Genomic DNA, 21,929 nt, shown 5'->3' with positions numbered 1-21,929 from the left:
GAGCATATTATTTTATCATAACATCTTTTGCCCACTACTGAAGAGATTTTGAATAGTCTAAGAATATTCAATATGTGATGAAGAAACAATTAATGGATTTGAACGTATATTACCTAAGAGGCGACGTAGAATTCAAAATACCTCTTTATGATTATTTTGATAGAACATCTCAAGGCAAGTGTAATCAAATTAATCGCTTTTATACGGGTAGAAAATGTTATTCTTTAGCAAGATTAATTTTTTACTTTTCACACAAATTTTACTACTTGCAATTTTACATTAGTTATGATTAAAAAGACACACCAAATGAATTTAAGAAAAGCATTACTTAGGCATTACATTTTTCTCTCATATATTGTAGAAATCCGACTTTTGTGCATTTTAAATGAACCAACTTCCGAAAACGCGGGTTTGCGGCAGCGGCAATTCGCCGATTTTTGTTTTTTAGCAAGACATTCTCTGCAAAAAAATTGCGGTTAGATTCCAAAGTTTCCCCTCCCCGAATTTTCCAAATTATTGCACACTTTCACTTCTTGGTGCTTTTCCCAAGCTTTTCGGTTTATACCCTCCTCCACCTCCTTTGGGTAGACCGACCGTTCCCAAAGAAATCTTACCCTGGAACCCAAACATCCAATTTTTTCCTTTCCCTTGACGATGCGATTCTTCCACCTTTTATCGTCCTGAGCTCTCGCTCTCTCCCCTTCCCCCACAATTTCCACCCGTCTCTTATCTCCCTTCTCTTCCTACCCCACATCAAACTCCCGCAGATCCCCATACCACAATCCTCCGACTTGATTCATCCAGTTCTCAGCCTTCGCCGTCTTCACTCATTCCTCCCTCCTATCTCCGCTTCCACCGCATCTTCAACGACCCACATACTCCTCCCCCCTCACTTCGTCTACGATTACACTTTTTCCCACAACCCTTCCCTCAAAAGCACTCCGGCAACAACAACAACAAAACAGGACCTCGACCCCTGAATATTCCCACTTTCTCGAGGGAAACCTTCCTCCCCTCTCTCCCCCTCTCTCTCGCCTTACAGCCTTTGTGCCCATCACCCATTTATGCACTCCCCCTGTATAAAAAGGGGAGGAGAAAGAGAAGAAAAAAAATCACTCTTACACCCTCGTCTCACCTCATCTCTTTCGTTCGCTCGTTCTTTTGGCCACCATTCCACACCCTCTAAAAACCTGGAACATCAGCCCGCATCGAGAAGGTCCGGTCTTTACAATGCAGTGCCTAGAAGGAATTTTTCGAGTTTCTCCACTTTCCCTTCCACAAATCCCTACGATATCTTGCAAAGAGAAGGAGAAGTAAAGGAAGGGAAATAATTTCATTCCTTTACATAACAGAAGAGCGATAACGATTTTCCCTCTTCCGATCGTTTAACGCCAAGGAAAACCTTGGATGAAAGGGTTTGAAAAAGTCTACGTTTAAAATATGCGGCAAAATTTGAAAGTGTTTGCCTCACCAAAGGTTGGTGTACACAATGAGGCGTCTTTGCCGAAAAATTACAAAAACTCTCTTCCGCGGGAAATAGAATCCGAGCTTTCGATTATTTTCAGAACCGCGGTAGCCGTTGCCAAATGGAAAAGCTTAATACTCGTTCTCTCAATTCATTTCAAAAAGGCCTTGGTCGTCAAAATTCCATTAATTATCTGTGCTACGAAAGGAAAGCCCATTGAATGCTATCCTCGAAATTCGGACGATGATTCTGCGTAATACCTGTATCTAATCGCATCAAATTTCATTTTCAAGTTCTAATAAATACGCGTTTTTATTTCTTTAATTTAAAAACTTTTAATGAAGATCATAAATCTTTCACACACATTCAATTACGTAATGACAATTCAAATGTGGTTTAATATAATGAAGAGCAAATATTACTTTGAAGATGACTCATAAATGCGCACAAACACACACATATATGTGTACATAAATATATATATATATATATATATATATATATATATATATATATATATATATATATATATATAATTATATATATATATATACATATATATATATATATAATATGTATACACACATTATATATATACATTGGTGTGTATATATATATATATATACATCAATGTTACAATGTTATAATATTACATACTATATATATGTGTGAGCATGTTTGTACGTGCGTGTATGGTCAAGAGCACCGGCCCGGCAAGTCGAATGATCCGTGGCTCAAGTCCCTGTCAAGAGAAGTTTTTTTTCCGTTTTTGATCTGCTTGAATGCACCTCCCCCACCTTTCCTATTTTTTTGTGTGCTTCCTTCCATTTTCCTCATATCATTATCCATGTGAATGAATATGTGTTCACCATTTGGGGGGTTTTCGTGTTTTTATACACACACGCATATACATATACGTGTATAAATATATTGACACTAGCACACAAATACTATATGTACGGATATATACAGAGTCATACAAAAAAATATGCATATACATACATACAAATACACACATATTTTTCAAATAATACACTTACCGGAAGGATACTCATTCCAACCAATCATTAATCAGTCGTATAATTCATTTCGCTATTCACTAACAATAATAAAGGAATCACTGATTCCAAAATCACTCTTGATCTCTGAGTGAGTCATGATGGTCGATCTGTTCCGGCATTATAATCACATTGGCCGACATCGCGATATATCATATACGACAGTTCAGAGATTGTATTAGAAAAAGTCTAATTTAACTTAAATAAATAATCCGCTTTAAAATAAACAAAGTACATTAATAAACTTTATTTGGCTTCACACCTAAGCAACGAATTCCTTTCTCAGCGGACCACTATCCCTGTTTGCTCTCGCACTGTCTACGCCATCTCTTCACACACCCATTTACCCGCCTCCCTAATAACTAAACTCTACCTCCCGCTGACGTTATTCATCTCGTGGACACCGCGGAATTTCTTTCAGCGTTAGGTCATTCCGCACACGGCGACCGCGCCGCTCTCTGGCGATAAACGTGCGAACTCTGGTCATAGTCGTACGTTGAATCTTTCAAATGACCTGGGAGATAACGGCCGCTCGCCAAAGCAAAACCCCGTTATCTCCCACCTGAAAGAGATAGAGGTACTAAAGTAATGATGGATGTTTGTTTTTGGTCGGTTTTATTAAAAAGAATAGGAGCTGTAATCGCAACTGTATTGCTGACGGAATGTCAAACCGTTACAATGTGACCACTGCGATTATGACTACACGGTTGAGATAATCGATCGTTCACGACCGAGAGATGTTTATAGGGCGATAGCACAAAATTGTTCCGCCACGAAATGCTTTCATACCATTATGATCCCAACGGTAAAATATCTGAAAACTTTTAAGCCATGCTGTGGGATTCAAGTCAGATTCGTTTTACAAATTGCACAAGTTTTGTCCTCTGCAATATATTTCTCGCATTTATTATTATGATTTATAAAAATTTTAAACACTACGGCAAGACGGTTAATAAACTTCATGATTAAAAGAAAAATAATGACCGTGAAGCATTTAACAACCGGTATGATTACAGGCAAATATATTGAATACAAAAATGAATGATTTATTTCCAATTTAGGTAATTAAGCGTAATTGAAAAGATACTCGAAGAGACTATACTTGGTATATTTTATCAGTATAAGACTTAGAAAACAGCGTCGCGCAAGGCATATGGTTTGTCAGTAAAGTGAGAAGACTTCCAAGGGTGCTTTCAACAGTGGATGGAATTAGTGCATAGCAACGAATGGAGAGTACTTTGAAAGGTACAAAATCGATTTAGACTAAATTTTGCAAAATGAAGTTTTTATGGCCTCAGTTCGCGTATTTATTGGACACACCTCGTTTGATCAGCATTTAATTCATTTCGATTAGAATAGAGACGAATGGAATTTGAGCATTTCGTCCTGTGACATATATATTACCAAAACAGTTCTGTTCGGAAAATGCATAGTCTCCAGGATACCGACTTGGCTTATAATAATGTGCAAGCAAAGATGTTGTGTCCCCACGCTCTTAGGAGGTTAATCAACCCACTGGTTTGTTTCCTTCTAATTGTAAAAAAGAATTTCCCTACCTATCAAATGAGTGAAATAAGGGTGCAGATCAATTGCATACTCCCTGATGCCATGATTTGGTTGTAATATTTATTTCTCTTGTTCGGTGTTTAATGCCAGCATGTGTTCAAAATATTTTTGGAAACAATAGCTAGCAATTTCAGGTTCACTAGAACTAAAATTTTTCTTCCAGTCCACAAAAATAATCCGTTTCTATGTACTGTTCAAATTATAACGTAATCATAAATATTTACTCGCTGATGTGTCTTCTCTATCATATCAATGCGACCAAATAACGTATTGCTGCCAATTGAAGACAATATTCTAAACTTTATGTTATTGTCATAATAAATTGTCAATTCTATAGCGAATATACTATAATTTCAATTTTTAAATAATAAAAATTTTATGAGATAATTGGCATATTTCCTATTTTAATAATTCAATAGATCATTAATTTATACTTTAACTCTATAACATCCCTAACTGACCCGCTGTAGTAATTAATATTAGCCTAATTCATATTGAATTTTGATTATTTTCATCCAGCCCATTATTAGTATTGGGATGTGTGTGTAATAGTGTTCTAAAGAAAATATGATTGGGATAGTTACAGAGGATACCTACAATAAACACGGAAACATCATATGGATGGATACGTTTTACTACTACAATCAAAAACCACAAAAACAGCAATCAACCAGAAGGTTAGCCAGATAGATTATGATAGAGGTGACCCAGTACTAAGCCCAATGGCGCGTGAAATTCACCCATCAGAGTAGGGGGCCAGATCCTTTCCCTGTGCCGGTTCTAGTTTCCCAAGGAGAGCTTGTACTAAAAAAATCACTCAGCTCGCATAGATTTGAGGGTGGCCAGAGAGGCCTGTACGGAAATCGAATCCAAGCAGAAGTCTAATGCTCTACCTCTGGAAAATCGTGACTCAATTGAAAATAAATCATTTTCAGGTTATTTAAATCAAATCGCTTTTTGACAAATTTTTATGCGATATATTCAGTAATATAATTAAGTATATTATCTCGTATGAAGGCTTGGATTAGAATAATGATGTCATAGGATAACCACAAATTTATTAATTTGTATTTCTATCAAATATTACTATAACGACGTACCTAAGTAATAATTTAATGAAGACCACACGTTGATAAGGGATCATTGAAAATCCTTGAAAAATTTTACACAATTGACCAAATATATATCACGTAATAAGAGACAAGTTTTTAAGAAATATTTTAGCTTGGTTATTTACAAGGACTAAATAAGATAATATGACGGGGATACTAAATAATTTTTCAAATATGATGAAGAGATCATCCAATATTACGCTCCTTTTGCTTCCTCTTAAAAATATCTTTCCACTTTTACGTAGATGTGACGACCAATGTGCACGTTTTATCATGTTTATGCACACTTAGCACTTACTTTCACAAAGGGTAAAACTTTTGCTCTAGCGGTGATATCATGGATATTTATAAACACTTGCACGCTATCGTTACAGTTATATTCGCTATATATACGGAAAGCAAATATATGCTTTCACCCATCACACATCAAATTATTGACCGATTTTATTGCTTTATGAACGGATGGTTGCCAACTGTGAAGGAAGTAGAAGAGTTGTATCCAAACTAATTACGATAAGGCGTAAAAAATTGAATTGTGAAATATTTAGATAATAAATAAAGGCCTACAACTTAGATTTCATGGTTTTACCTCAGTTTAACGTTGGGGTTGGATAGAATTTGTTAATATCTAATACGTTGTGCTCAATCATAGGCACCCATTATTCCGCAATTCCTATCCTTTCGTCATCAAAGACCGTCAAAATGAACTAACACAATTTACACCGTTATTTAAGTCATACATAGATAAAAATCAAAAATTAAATTTCCAGAATATCACTTATTAAAATAGTACAAGTTAGCATAATTTACAGCTTTTACCAAACAGAAATTCTAGTTGCAATTCTCTACCAGAATGTTTCAATTCCCTAAAATGACGAAAGGGTGGACCAATTTTTATTTTATTTTATTAATATGGGCATACATAATAATTAACCTACTCGTAACCTCCATTTTACCGGGGCAAGGTAGTCCAGTTGCGTTGAACGCTACAATAAGGACTGGAGAGCCCACAATTGATTCCAGGAGGCGCCTCTGGCCATCGTAAACTTCATCTTAGCTATTTTATTTGTGGGGCAAAAGATTTAAAATTAGAAAAGTAGCTGGTCCTTAAATGTTCGCAGCGTTTAGATTGGATGCTTGACATTTCGCTTAATTCCGCGTTTTCCCATGCTAGAAAGATTGAAATTAGTACCATTGCATAACGACTGTTGAAAGAAACTTCTCAACTAAGTGCGTTTGCCTATTTTCCATTCGTAGTTGAAACGGTAGAAAGAAACACCAAAATGATAAGTACTTTTTTGATATCTTTTCTAGGTATACAAACATACAGAGGATCCAAAATCTTCTTCCTGCGGAAAAAGACCCCGTCGGTCCAAAAACATAAAAATGAATCCACGAATCAACGGATGAAATCAACTGAAGCTAAGTCCAAAAACACATCGGCCAAACTTAAAGAGCAATGCTATATAGATAGCTTGAAGGGGATAAGAGAGCTCTTAAAACAAGTAGCATACGGTCCGTGGTTCTAAGAACACAGTCACCTACACGGACCGCCATGTTTATATTAATGAAACTAGTTTAATAGCCATAAAACAGCTTTATTGCTGGTTTTTTTACTTAAAGAGACCACTGGATTTTAACAGGGATAATGTACTTCAGCTCCCAGACAATTTGAAACTGATAATTATCAAAAAGAAATTTTAAGTCATTGGGAGGTTTTCAATTTGTCGAAATTAAAATCTGTACAGAAAATTATTATCTTTACGTTATACTATTGAAAGCTGAATTACGATAAACTAAAGTTATCATAAATGATTTCGGGATCAAAGATACTACCCTTCGATTTTATTAAAAACTATCCTTCGATTAATATCCCCATGGTTATTTATTCTTAATATCAAGTTTGACTCAAAGTGTCAAAGAACATCGTGGTTCTCACAGCCTTAATTATATTACCTGGAACATGTACTCAGGGTGGCGCATTTCACAGTAGCAAATCTATTTCCAATAAGGATCATAATGAATCGCAAAAGTACGGGAAGACGTCTTCAGCCCGTACTCAAGATTGAAGAATTCAAGAGTTACTAAATTTAGACCGACTTAAAATTTGTCTGCTTAGTTATTCTAAGCTTACAGGAAAGTTGAATATATTGTTTGCTGATGTGAGATAACAATCTTTCAGTCATTTTAGTATCAGAGTTGAAACCAAATACATGCTCTGTGATTGCCAAAAAAATAATGAAGACAAAAAATGATCATGAAACGCAACAAAGCAAAATTATAAGAAAATATGGAAATGTCTTTAATTTGACATTATGGTTTTAAACCTTGACAGTTTCGTTTTTTTTATGTATTATCTTTTTAGAAAATTCATGTATTTACATCTCTTCTGTTTGAAAATCATTTTATTTTCCCTAATTCAGTGTATTCTATGTTCCCCGCGGATGAAGAGCAATTACCTCAGTTGATATAACCAATAGTTAGATTGATACTTAGATTTTTCTAAATCTTAGATTAACTCCCGCAGTCAAAAATTTATGAAAAATAATTCACACTATTATCTATTGATAAGTTAAAGCTTAACTAAAGAATGAAGGAAAGGAACTTTCTCCTTCTTTTCTGCCGACATAAAAAGAAGGATTGAGAACATATTTCATTTCAAAACGGGAGAGAAGATGTTTTCACGTAACACACAATTCTAGCCAAAGAATGACCAAAAAAGGGAAAAATTAATTTAGGCTTCATTTGCTTTCCTTCCCAAATTGAAAAATTGCCTTTTCCTATTGCGCTTCCCCGTCTGTAATTTCACAACCGTTTGAAGCTCATTCACACTTGAAGTTTCTCAGATTAATGATACACCACATAAAGGCAGGCATCCAAGTGCAGACGAATTCGCACGTTAATTTTTCTTTCGTTTTCAATGTAAATCACTTCCACATAAATCATCGAAGAAAGGAATCCCAACCACTTTAGGGCGGAAATAAAAATCTTGGTAAAATCATGCAATTGTTGGACGAGGACAATTGCTTTATCGCGTTAACCTCTCTCTTCCATTCTCCAGCACTACGGTGACATCTCTCAGGCCGACTCCTCGCTTACTCACTCACTTCGCTCGAACCTCCCACCTCCAATTCATTTTCCTCACGCACGTATTTTCCACATAAATTATTTCCGCGCCGCATAAGATGATGACATTGGCACAAAAAAGGGACATATTTAAATACAGCTGCCTCTCCTCCAGCTCCCATCCTCTGTTCTCCATCCATCGCCATCCTAGAAAAACTTTCTATATCACATCTTTCGCACTTTTTTCTCCTTCTCTTTCCCTCTTCGGGTCTGGGGCTTCCCTTTTCCTAATACTGGGCTACCGCTAGCCACAAAGCTTCCACCTCCTTCTCACTGTCCCATCATCCACTCCCACGTAATTATCCATCACCTACTCATCCCATTACCCATCTCCCAACGCCATCGCCAGTCATCCCGCTCACCGACACCGCCGGCCTCACATCCACCCGTCGCAAGACGGGCGATAACAGAAGTGTTTCCTGACACAATGCTAAAAAATGTGTACACCGTGGGAGAAGTTGGGAAGAATGACAGCCATCGGATAATTGCCTGGGAGGGGAAAAAAGGCTACATATCTCAGAAGTTCCATTTCTCCCCCATGCGGACATCCTCCTCCTAGAAACCAACGTGCTCGGATAAAATGCCTCACAATGAACGAAGAGCTTTGGTTGACAGTGGGCGTAAGCGCATGTGGTGCCGTGTCTGCCTAGCGTGTAGTCTGCTTTCTGCGTGCCGTTGTGTGAGTATGGATACATTGAGAAGATGTAGGGAAGACGGGTTACTCGTTTCTATACGAGAGAGAAGTGGGAAATGTTGGGAAATAAAAAGTAGAGAGCTGGGGAGACCAAAAGAGAAGACGGTGCGAACAGGGGTTGTCGGTTAGGAAGGGAGGTGTCAACATCCGCAGCTGTCAAAGAAGAAGATTTCTCGCTCAACTGTCTCACCCTTGCGCACTCAGTCCCTCTCTCTCCCTATTTCTCTTAGATTTCTCTCCCCATCCAGGAGAAGCATCGAGAAACTTCCTTTTTCACAAGAGTGGGCCCTCTAATTTTGATTTATTTAAGTTTGTGTTATATATATATATATATACATGTATATATATACATACATACATATATATATACATATATATATACATATATATACATATATATATATATATACATATATATACATATATATATATATATATATATATATATATATATATATATATATATATATACATATATATATACATATATATATACATATATATACATATATACATATATACATATATACATATATATATATACATATATATATACATATATATATACATATATATACATATATACATATATACATATATATATATATATATACATATATATATATACATATATATATACATATATATTTATATATATACATATATACATATATATTTATACATATATACATATATACATATATACATATATATATATATATATATATATATATATATATATATATATATATATATATATATATACATATATATATATACATATATATATACATACATACATATACATTGAATAGATGGCGCTCTTACCAATCGTCAAGTTGATCCCGATCGATCTTTTAAATCGTCGAATTTTTTGTGTTAATGGTGTACTTTGCCATCTTATCAATGTCAACACAATTGGCGATAATGTACACACTTAATTGACGGTCTATATTCAGCGCTTCACGCAGAAGTCAGGAAAACATCGTTACCAAAATATGCCCCTATAGTGCTCATTTTTTACTGCATGTCCCTTCATCCCCCCCCAAAAGGTCTTCTGCTAACCCTACACCAAACCCAACACCCACTTTTTAATACTACGCTTCTTCCGCTTTTCTTGAGAAAATATTTCCCACCCCCATCCTTTTCGATATCAGTCACTCAACTTGTCACCCCATACACTCTCGCTCATCATGCTCCCCCCACCAAATTCGATCCATTCAACTTTTCCTTCTCGGTCTTTCGCAATTTCTCCCTGTTATCTTCTCCTTGCATTCCCCTCGCCTTCTTTCCTACACTACCAAAAGTCTCAAGAGCTAAAACTTTCACCAGATGTCTTTTACCTTTTTCTTCGGGTCATCTTTGCTCCAATTCAAGAATTTCTCAGTTTTCTGAAATGGCTTTGCACGCGCCATTCTCCAAGTTTCCGTTCATTTTTCCTTCCTTAACTACTTACACATTCGCCTCTTTCTCGCAGTCCCGAATTCTTTTCCGGAACTAGGAAATATTTTTTCAACCCTGCCTCTTCTCTGACTTAAGATTTCAATATTCCCTCTCGCTCCTTTCCAAACGCTCCTTCCCACTTACCATCTCCTAAAACTTTCTATTAAAGAGCTTTTCACACCCTATAAGTCTTTTCTGAAATACTCCTAATTCATTTATCATATTGCCCCTCTCATTAATCAACATTTAAAGGAGTATTACACTTCTACATCTAGCTAATGATTAATACCTGTCTTTCGATTAGAATTTTAGCCATGAAAAGAGATTCTTGCGCCAACAATTTTCTAACTTTTTTCATTGCTCGCCGCCCAAATCTGCTATATAACACAATATGTATCGTAATTTACTCCGAAAAGTATCCAACCTGAGTTTTATTTTTTTTTATTGTGGGGGTGTTTTGCTCTGCGAATTTGCTCCAAGAGCTATCGCTAATCAACAAATAATATTACATTGAAGTTCTGAAAAGATTTCCTGATGCCGTGAGAAGAAAACGACCGCGTCACTGGTCAAGCGGTGACTGGCTACTTCAGCAAGATAACGCGCCAACGCATTCATCGGGCCTAGTGCTGCAATTTTGGGCGAAACATAATATTGAACAGCATTGCCAGTCTGTCTACAGCACCGACTTAGCTCCCAGCAACTTGAGTGTTCCCAAAATTGAAAATTGTACTCAAAGGAAAGCGGTTCGACGACAAGAGACGCTTCAGATAAATGGGGCCGGGTGAGCTGAAGGTAATTCCAAAATATGCGTTCGACGACTTCCTTAAGTGGTGAAAGCACCGCTGTGAGCATGTGGTTCAATCAAATAGGGACTACTTCGAAGGATGCCACGACCCGGATGACGAAGATTAGCACAAATGCGGAGACATGAACGCAGGTCGGATACCTTTCGGGCACATCTCGTACTGGGTTCGTCTGGAAAATAAGTGTACTGAGCTCAGGAAAAAATATTTATTACACTTTTACATATCTTAAGCTAATATTCCTCAAAATAGGACCATTGTGAGTCGATACACTTGTTTCAGCGGCGTTCCCATTCCTGGAACGCTCCCGCGCAGGCATCATCGGGAACCTCTCGAAGACACGTCATCACGGCCTCTTTGACGGCGTCCAAAGTCCCGTATCACGTTCCTTTCAAACTCTCCTTTATCTTCGGGAACAGAAAGAAGTCCGGTGGTGCCAAGTCCGGGCTGTAGGGCGGGTGCGGCAGCGTTGCCAAGCCGTACTTGGCCAAGAAGTCCGACACGACAAGCGCGGTGTGAGACGACGCATTGCCGTGATGCAGCCGCCAGATGTTTTTGATCGCTGGCCGGACGCGGGCGATTCGTTTTCGAAGCCCGTAGAGCACTTGGACGTAAAATGCAGCATTTACAGTTTGTCGTTCAGGTACAAATTCGTAGTGGACGACTCCCCTTTTGTCAAAAAAGACAATGAGCATCGCCTTGATCCGATATTTGCTCATGCGAGCTTTCTTTTGACGGGGTGATGATGGGGTGTGCCACTCCGCACTTTGTCTCTTCGACTCCGGGTCGTACTCAAAGATCCACGTCTCGTCACCCGAAACAACGTTCTCTAAAAAATGTGGATCATTTTTGCAGTGATCCGCAAGTTGTGTCGCGATTTCCAAACGATTGAGTCTTTGATCATCACTGAGCACTTTCGGCACCAACTTTGCACAAATTTTTCGCATCTGTAATTGCTCCCTAATAATCTCGTGCACTATTGTTTTTGGCACATTACACTACTCTGCTATCATCCGAACACTAAGACGACGATCAGAGTTCAGTACATCGCGAAATTTTCGCACATTTTCGTCGGTGAGTGTCGTTGATGGGCGTCCAGGCCGTGGTTCGTCGTCGACCTCTTCTCTGCCCTCCACGAACATCTTGTGTCACCGAAAGATCATGTTTCTGGACATGGCTGACTCCCCGTAAGCCTGGTTAATCATACCGATAGTTTCGGTAGACGATTTCCCAATATTTACCGCAAATTTTATGGAATAACGCTGCTCCAAAAACTTCGGCATCGCGTTACGTGACGTAGGTCGAGCGTGGAGGTTCGCGTTAACAGAGCTCCTCACTATACTACAGCTCAGAGCCGACTGCCTTTTTCAGCGTCGCTTGTCAATATACCCCCCTCCAATCGCAGCCCGTCAGAGCGGTGCTGGGCGCGCCTGGAGCGGCGGGAAAAAATCAGTACACTTATTTTCCGGACGAACCCTGTATGTAATACACTTGTATGTGACTTTATTCTCAAAACTACAGCTATTTTAGTGCATTTTCCATGATGAAAATTGTATTAGAGTTACTTAAATAATCAATACCGTACTAAGGATTTTTTTGTGAAAACTAATGCTTCTTGGTTTTGAAATGTAACGTATTTTCCTCCGTAGTTAAGTTAGGTGCAAAGACTGGATATGTTAATACGATTATTCTCTGTCTCTGGGGTGACGATGATAAGCATCAATGCGGAGATATGAACGCAGGTCGGATAGTTCTCGGGCACACCTCGTATGCACATGCACGCGCGCTCACACACACACACACATTCACACACACATATGATCCTGATAATGACGACCGTGCCGTCGAAGCGTCAAAACTATATGAGTGAGCGTTATTTCTTTGTGTTTCTGTTGTTTAAAAAATCTATATCAGCGTTTTAATATACATATGAATATACGAGGATGGTCTGAAAAGTTTCCGACCTAACGAAGAAACAAGAAATGTTTTTCTGAAATTTTATGAGTCAGAAAATTTTATATTTATATATATATATATATATATATATATATATATATATATATATATATATATATATATATATATGTATATATACATATACATATATATACATATATATATATACATATATATATATACATATATATATACATATATACATATATATATACATATATACATATATATATATATATATATATATATATATATATATATATACTCATATATACAGAAACATATATAAGGAAAAAGGATAGGAACACGTATAAAGGACGAACACAATAGAGGTGGGGAAGGCGGAATTGAACGGATCACAAGAGTAAAAATATCTCCTCAACCGGGACTCGAACACCGGATCTTTCCACTTGCCGGGCGGATGCTCTTAACCACTTGAGCTATCGAGGATATGTAATTTACCCTGAGATCCGTGGGTCTTATATGTCGCCAAGCGCCCCGATTCTTTAGCCAAGAGATGGCGTCAGGGGGCTGTTTCACCCACCAAAGGAGAAATAGACAATACACAAGAGGAAAGGATAAGTGGTTAGAATTCATACAACATCATACAGGAAAAGAACAGTGCGTTTCGTGGCACGCAGAGCCAGAAGAAAGAGATGAGCCACATTGGCCAAATACACATTCAAACACGAAATCCCGCCAAACGGCGAATAAATACTCATATATACAGAAACATATATAAGGAAAAGGGATAGGAACACGTATAAAGGACGAACACAATAGAACTCATCTCTTTCTTCTGGCTATGCGTGCCACGAAACGCACTGTTTTCCTGTATGATGTTGTATGAATTCTAACGTCTCTCCTTTCCTCTTGTGTATTGTCTATTTCTCCTTTGGTGGGTGAAACAGCCCCCTGACGCCATCTCTTGGCTAGAGAATCGGGGCGCTTGGCGACATATAAGACCCACGGATCTCAGGGTAAATTACATATCCTCGATAGCTCAAGTGGTTAAGAGCATCCGCCCGGCAAGTGGAAAGATCCGGTGTTCGAGTCCCGGTTGAGGAGATATTTTTACTCTTGTGATCCGTTCGATTCCGCCTTCCCCACCTCTATTTTGTTCGTCCTTTATACGTGTTCCTATCCCTTTTCCTTATATATGTTTCTGTATATATGAGTATTTATTCGCCGTTTGGCGGGATTTCGTGTTTGAATGTGTATATATATATATATATATATATATATATATATATATATATATATATATATATATATATATATATTGATTTGACACAATCATAAAAATTCCAGCTAGTAAACAGGTTTTTCCTTTAATACTGGCATCTGAGACCATAATATTCATATCCGTTCAACAGCGGTCTTTCCTTGTCGCTTGTCGCTTTACTAATTGCTAAGTTGTTTCATTCACATATGATTGATTTTCTAATTATTCTATTTTTCATCTTGTTAATATGTTTAAGGGAATTTAGGGACTAATTAGGTTAAAATTTACTCAAGGCATAATTTACCTCTAAATATGGCCGAAGAAAAAATTCAATTGGTGGTGGATCAAATTGGCGATTTATAACTTTGGTCAAGCTTTATAACATGAAAATATTTTTATCGATAATTTTTTTCTTTTTTTGTGTTGGCAAAATTAATACTGAAATCATTTCATTATGTTGTTATTACTTTTAATTGGGTATGTAAAATTCACTTGTCTCATCATCAGTTTTCTTTTTCCCTTCATTAATCTTAAAAATGGCATAAAGCAGTCTCCATTTCATCTTCACACCGAAGACTTATCCTCCCTGAAGGATTACCACAGAACCCCGTATGTTAGCAGACAATGTGCGATATCGTAAGAAGCTGCGAGAGATCGAGTAATATCATTCCAAAGCTCATATTTCTCTTCTCGAGTAGAAAACTTTGTCTGGGTTGGGAGAAGGGGAGATTGGAGAGAGAGAATGAACTGGGTGCGGGGGTCTAAGTTTGATGGGAAGGGGATGGTAGATAAAAAGAGACGTGATGGGACGAAGAGGGAAAAAATGAAACAACCACCGCAGCCCTCGAAATAATGTTTGGAAAGGTGATGAGCCTAGGGGGTGTGGCAAGGGACGGCCATGAGGGGAGGAGGGAAGATGGGGACGCCCTTAAAGGGCGAAAGTGTATGAGAGATGAAAGATGATAACCAACCATCCATCTCCTCCCATCCCCAAGCCATCTTCCCTCTCTCCCTCGACCCCACCTCTCTATATCCTTTCTCTCGCATCCATCCCTTCTTCCCCTACTTATCAGCATCCTAGGATCGCCTCCTTCCTTACCACCATCCACCCCGAGGAATATGTGACGTCACGCCCGAGACCTAGGGAGAAAACCTCACGTCCATCTCTCGCCAGGGCAGTAATTTCGTCTTGGGCGGAAATATTTCCCACGTTCCCTCACTGATCCCTTCCCTTCCCAGCGTTGCTCTTCCCTCCACCCGTGCCCCCAAACCTCGCCGTAGACTAAAGCCGCCGTCCCGTCAGTCAACCAGAAGCAACTCCCTCACCCTCGGCCTTTTTTATTTCTTCCTGCGCTGGGCCTGCGAACCAATTCTCCTTCACTTATCTGCGTCGAACCTTCTCCCTTGCCGCGCTCTCCCTTAACCACCCCTCCCTCGAAACCTACCCCCACCGACACTATCCTCCTTCTACTACTAAAGCTCACACTACCACTACCTCCTCGTTCTCGTCCACTCCGCTTCCGTGACCCGACTACCGGTACCCACCTTGGCCTAGGCGGCAATGTCTGCGGCTAATGCTTCGTGATTCTCCCGCGGTCCTAGTTCCCTTGATTAAGCACCGACCTCGAGCTCTCTTCGCATGACCGCATCCTCTACCGGTCTGCTAGTGGATAGACAAGACTCCTCCTTTGGTCTGGACGGCTCTCCGCGTCAATCATTGAAGCCAGGCACGGGTTAGACCCTTTGAGCTCTCCATGCTGCATCAAAAGCAGCGTGAAATAAACGGAAGGGAAGATGTGGACCCATTTTACGATTTTTCAGTTACATTCAAGTCACGTTTTTTCTCTTCAAACCTAATTGTTAAAATTTTGAAGTTTTTCTCGCGTACATGATATTTTTAGTTAAAATTTTATTTTCAAGTATTCCAATATTATAAGAATCTTCCTCTACAACTTGATGGTTATTGTAAATTTTATTATAAATAAATTCGACTGAAGCAACCAATTCACTTCGTATAAATTTACCGTTAAACCAAATGGTAGAAACAAATAACTGAAATTGCCTTTACTTTAAAGTGTTGCATACATTGAAATCATTACGGTGATTTCTGGATAAACATTTCACATTGGTATTTAATTTCACCAATGTTGACGTTTAATATGTACACATAAATAACAAATGCTACAATACCGATGCATATATTTTCCAACGACATTTTTTTGTAAAATGAACATTGTATTGATAACCCCTTTCTTATTAGTTGTCTGTAGTTTCATTTCACAAATTTCAGTCCGTTAATTGATTTCCCTTTTCTATGAAAGTAAAGATCTTAGTTCAACTTATCATATGCTAATTTCAAATATATATTTGTAGTCTAGGATGGTTACCATTGAATAGATATTGCTGCCCGAAGAGGTCATACTCATATAATCTTAAGCATGGCGGTTTCTTAAGAAACAACCTGCATTTCATTCATTCTTGCTAAGAATGCTCATCTCTTGGAGTACTTCACGAGCCACACACCTGTTCCTTTTTTACCCTGCCCTAATTCCATCCCCTCTCAATTTGTATTTATAAAGGGAAAAGAAGCTGGGTCAGAGCAAAAAGAAACTTTTTGAGAGAGGTTTCAACCTCTTTTGCTGGAAGATTTCGGTCCTGTCCACTCAGGTTGGATGGGATGTTGTGTACGCTGATACGGACTGATAGGAGTGGGCGGGGACGACTCGAGAATAGGGCGAGGTTGAGTTGATGGCGAAGGTCCCGATATGTTTCGCGTGAGACGTAGCGAGTGAGGAATGGAGAGGTTCGGAACGGGAGGGAGGAACGGGATCTGTGGATGAGTTCGGGTGGATGGAGGGTTCGGAGAGTGGGTGGGTAGGAGATGGATGGATAGGGGATGGACGATTGAGGGAATGATGCAGGAAAGGCAGCGCCGTAATGTGACACCGAGATGGGTAAAAGAGAGGAAAAGGAAAGAGGTGGAACTTAAAGGGGAAACATAAGTAGGGGCAATGGAAATATAGTATTACAGAAATAAATAAAATATCAAGTGCAACTGATCTATAGTGTGATGATCAGAACCAAGAAAGTGAAGGAATTATTATTTTCTATTGAGCAATATTACTTCACGAATAGCAACAAGCTTTCGTTAACAAATAGTTTTAGGAACGCATGAAAACTATAAAATTGACAAAAAATCGAAAAAGAGAGCAACCGTTATTCATTCCTAGCATCAAAATTTTATCAAAACCATTCCATTGTTTTGTTTTCAATCAAAATTTCTATTGGAACGACACATTACTGAAAGAGCGGAACTAACAGATACAATTTGGACCATAATCCCTACTGACAGACTCAAGGTTCTAGAAAATCATACAAATAGACCAAAGCAAAAGACGCGTTTAAATATTCGGCTTCCAGGGGAGAAAGCTGATACCCCTAGGAAGTATTTTCCCTAAATGGCAGAGCATTAATTCGGTGGGATGGTTACCGGGTTCATGATCCTTAAAAAGCCGGCTTACTAGACTTTCTTTGCCGCGCATCCGTAAGGACATTGAACGCAGTAAGGGAGCAGTTATTAATGGATTTGTATGGAGTGATACAATACGTCTAGATATATTTTGTACATTTTTAACCTAAAATTAAAAGTACATTTATACCTCTACAATGTCATTCCAGGTAAAGTTATATTTCTATTCTACAGTAACACATGACTTGAATTCAATTACGGAGGCTGAACGGTGTTTAAATAAAACGTAGAGATTATATATAAAATGTATACCTTTCCTTCAATTCAAGGAATGAACATATCTTAATGTAGCTATTTTCAAAAGGTAAAAAAGATTTACAGTATATTTTTTACTTGCATAATGGTATTTGCTGGACTTAACCAAAATCCTGAAATACGTGTTATAAAACTTAAATATTATCTTCCGAAAATATACATAAATAAGGAAAACATTGCGTTCATCGTCGGCGATGTGCGAGGAATAGTATTTATAATTTGCAGTAATTTCAGTCTTTCTTCTCATACACCTAGTTATTTAAATCAATTTGAACCTGTTTTTTCACAACAATACGAAAAATTGACCAAGACCGGTACATCGAGTTTCCATTCATATATTATCAGATGAATGAATCAATTTCCTATGTAAGGTTAAATACCGCCATGATACTGTTTTTGCTCTAGATATTTCTTAAAAGGAAGAAGATAGAGCTATGAGATATCAATTGATTCCAATGAAGAAGTTCATCAATATTACTTTTCTAGAATATTGACCTACTCTATCATAAAACTAAGAATTAAGAATCAAATTATTTTAAGTTAATATGGAGAAAAATCGTTAACAGTATCTTAAGAAAATTTTTCTATTAGAAGGGCGGAGAGAAAGCGATAAATATTATAATGTACGATAAAGGAATGACCAAATGAAAAACAGAGTTCCCTGTAGAATATGAACACACACACATATGATCAGGAAGTGTAAAATAACAGATAAAAGACTAAGCTACATGTAGTATGGTTTGAAATGGTAGATCTGTTTAAGCGAGCGTGCCAGGATAGACGGAGAGAGAAGTAGTCGAAAAGAATGAGGGAATTGGACAAACTGACCGGAGGGGCGGCCAGTGAGATAAGGCCGCCACGATGAAGACTGAACGAGAAAAAGAAACCGAATACAAGGTGACAGGAAAACGTAATAACGTGGGTATAGGGATGAAGGTGGAGGAAACGGAAGGCTTGCGAGGAGAAGGGATTGAAAGGAAGAGAAATTCCCTCGGGGACATGGGATAGATTGACACTGGAAACGTCTTTCGCTGGATAAAAGCTTTTGACAGGTGGACAGGAATTCCGTGGGTTTTCGAGATTTCATTAAGTGCTTCAAACTCATCTTTCTCCGTCATCGCATTTCAACGTTTCCATTAGGGTAAAAAAAACTGCCGACGCCTAGGAAGATAATTTCTTTCTGCCTTAGAATGCAATACCATTGGAAATGAATTTCCATATTCAGCATCAAAATATTTTATCCCGGATGTGACAATAAAAGAAGAAACAGAAACCACAACAGGTATGATATATCGAATATACTCATTTTCCCACCCAAGAGCAATGTATATGACTTGCAAGTTACAGGGCTTACTGATTTAATTGACCATGCTTTGCTCTAACGCAGTGAATGGTTAACCAAAATAAAAGAGTATAGAATGATACCAGAAAAGGTCAATTATAGAACTATATAGGGCACAAGGATCCTGTTCGTTATCTTCCGTATTTATTTCTCCATGACACGTAAATAAAACGTCTCACTCCAAAATGCAATTATCGGACAAGCTGTTCAAAGGGAATCGTGCAAAAACAAGGCTTTTATTAACCGAATGGAAAACATCAATTACTACACGATTAGAAACAGTTGGCTACTTTCCGCATTCATCCGCCACCAATAAGAAAATCTGAGAATTTGAATAAGAGAATTTTATCATTATTTCGTTTGTATGAAACTACCCGAACTCAAAATATTGCGATAATTTACTTGAATCTAATAGGAAGGGTCTACTTTCATTTACAGTATCATATTGACATACAGTATACAGATCTTGAAAATGGTTGACAAATACGTCACGATAAGTTGGAATACATGCAATGATGCATCTGAATAAACTCAGATTGTATACAAGGCCTGATATGCCTTCCTTGGGGTATGATAGGCTGGCTTAGATTATTCACAGGGATTAAAATCTTTTGCCAACAAACAGTCATCAACCCGAAGGTCATTTTGATAGGTTAGTGAGGAGCTCATCCAATACTAACCTCAACGACAAGTAAAACTCACACATCAGCTTAGGGGGGCCATATTATTTCCTTGTACCCCGTATTGTCCCAAGGAAGATCTGGTTCCCGAAGTAATACCCAGATTGGGTAAAGCTGAGGACAAAGCGGAGGAGGGTTAACTGGGGTTAAACAAGGGCTTTCTGAACAGTAGCCCAACGCTCTTCCAACTCTATGTATCACATCAGGTCCCACTTAACTGCATAAATGTATATAACTGCATTTTGTATATTTAAATCTGCACTAACTATCCTTCACTAATAGGAAGTTCGTACCTACCTAATATAATGCACTAAGCAGTATTTTATGTGAACCAACCGATGGGTGAAATCAACCTAGATTTACTCCAAATATCAAGGCCATTCACAGGGTGCGGCAACATAGCTTCCTCCTTTGAAGGAATTTTTCTTCATAAAAAATTAAGTTATGCTGCCGCACCATGTATATCAATTCATATGAGTACGTGTTTACTTACAGCCAATTATGCTTTTTCTAACTTAAGTTGCCCTCCAATATTGCAACATAATGACATGGTAGTTCAGGAATAGAGCGTTGGATTTTTTTCCAGGGAGCCCAGGCACATTTTGCAAACACGCCACTCTAGGTACCCTCATTTTCATCGGTACTTCGTGATTTTTCAGATACAACAAATTCTAGTGAAACCATGGGTTGCATGAGGAACAGATCTGCCCCTCCCTACTCTGATATGTGAATTTAACACACCGTCGGGCTTAGAATTAGGTAAACTCTATTATCACCTACTAAACCGACCTTCTGCTTGATTCAGCCGGCTAGTGTGCTGGTTTCTCATTTCGACGCCCAAGCAAGATTCGAAGCCCGGAGGTAGCCGGACTTTTCTCAGGGATTTTCTAATCCCTTCCTTGAGTACGAGGTGTAAGGCAAATGGAGGACTCTGTCCGTTGGATATTTAGTGGAATTGTGAACCCCTTAGTGTGTATTATTCAGACTAGGCCAATACTGATGCCGAATTTCTCTCCATTCTTCGCCAATTACCTGAACATCCTAACGCCACAAAATGACCCCTTCCCCATTCCCAATGCTGGAAATGACCGTAGCCATCAGTCGCCTCCTCAGAATAACTATTGCCACTATATTATATACGAGTAATACCCCATCATGACCCAATAGTAAAAATACAGCCTTAAGTTAGATTGAGATTTATTTTTCTGACCATTTCTCCTCTTTTCCATATTAAACGACATAGTATTTTTTATTCTAATCGACTCCCCCCATTTTTCAATCCTTCCAGTAACAGGCTCAGTCGGCTCTCCTCCAGGATGCTCGAAGGGTCGGACGGTGGGCAGAGCGCCCCATCGGCGGTCGCCATGGAATCCGGCTAGACCAATGGCCCCCTTCCACCACCGACCCCTCCCCGCCCTACTCCCCCTCCTCCTCCTCTACGCCTCCTCCGCCCCAGAGTATTCGCCGCGCACCTGGGCCCTGGCAAAGGCTCTCTCGGGGGGAGCGCCGTCGGTGGACGAAGCGCAGATGGGGGTGGCGGCGGCGGCCCAAGTCGCTCTCGGGGGAGCGGAAGGTACTCTCGGAGACCCTAAGGACATCCTCACTCCCTCAGCGACGCCAATCGACACTGACAAGGGTGCTGCTGCTGCCATAGACGCCGAAGAAGCTGGTGAGT

General features: G+C 38.7%; 1 protein-coding gene across 1 annotated transcript in view; it reads left to right on the top strand.

Moving 5' to 3' along the window:
• The window catches only part of LOC139685943 (uncharacterized), a 283,104-nt gene that overhangs the window by 90,553 nt on the left and 170,622 nt on the right, over nt 1-21,929 (top strand). The window contains exon 2 of the mRNA XM_071583083.1: nt 21,543-21,923. Coding sequence (XP_071439184.1) covers nt 21,638-21,923 — 286 coding nt within the window. The 5' untranslated portion in view covers nt 21,543-21,637. The remainder of the gene's footprint in view (nt 1-21,542; nt 21,924-21,929) is intronic.

The sequence above is a fragment of the Hetaerina americana genome, unplaced genomic scaffold (genome assembly GCF_022747635.1).
Source record: "Hetaerina americana unplaced genomic scaffold, ioHetAmer1.1.p SCAF_1, whole genome shotgun sequence".
Taxonomy (NCBI): Eukaryota; Metazoa; Arthropoda; class Insecta; order Odonata; family Calopterygidae; genus Hetaerina; species Hetaerina americana.
The sequence above is the reverse complement of the archived record's forward strand: the minus strand, read 5'-3'. Positions and strand labels throughout refer to the sequence as shown.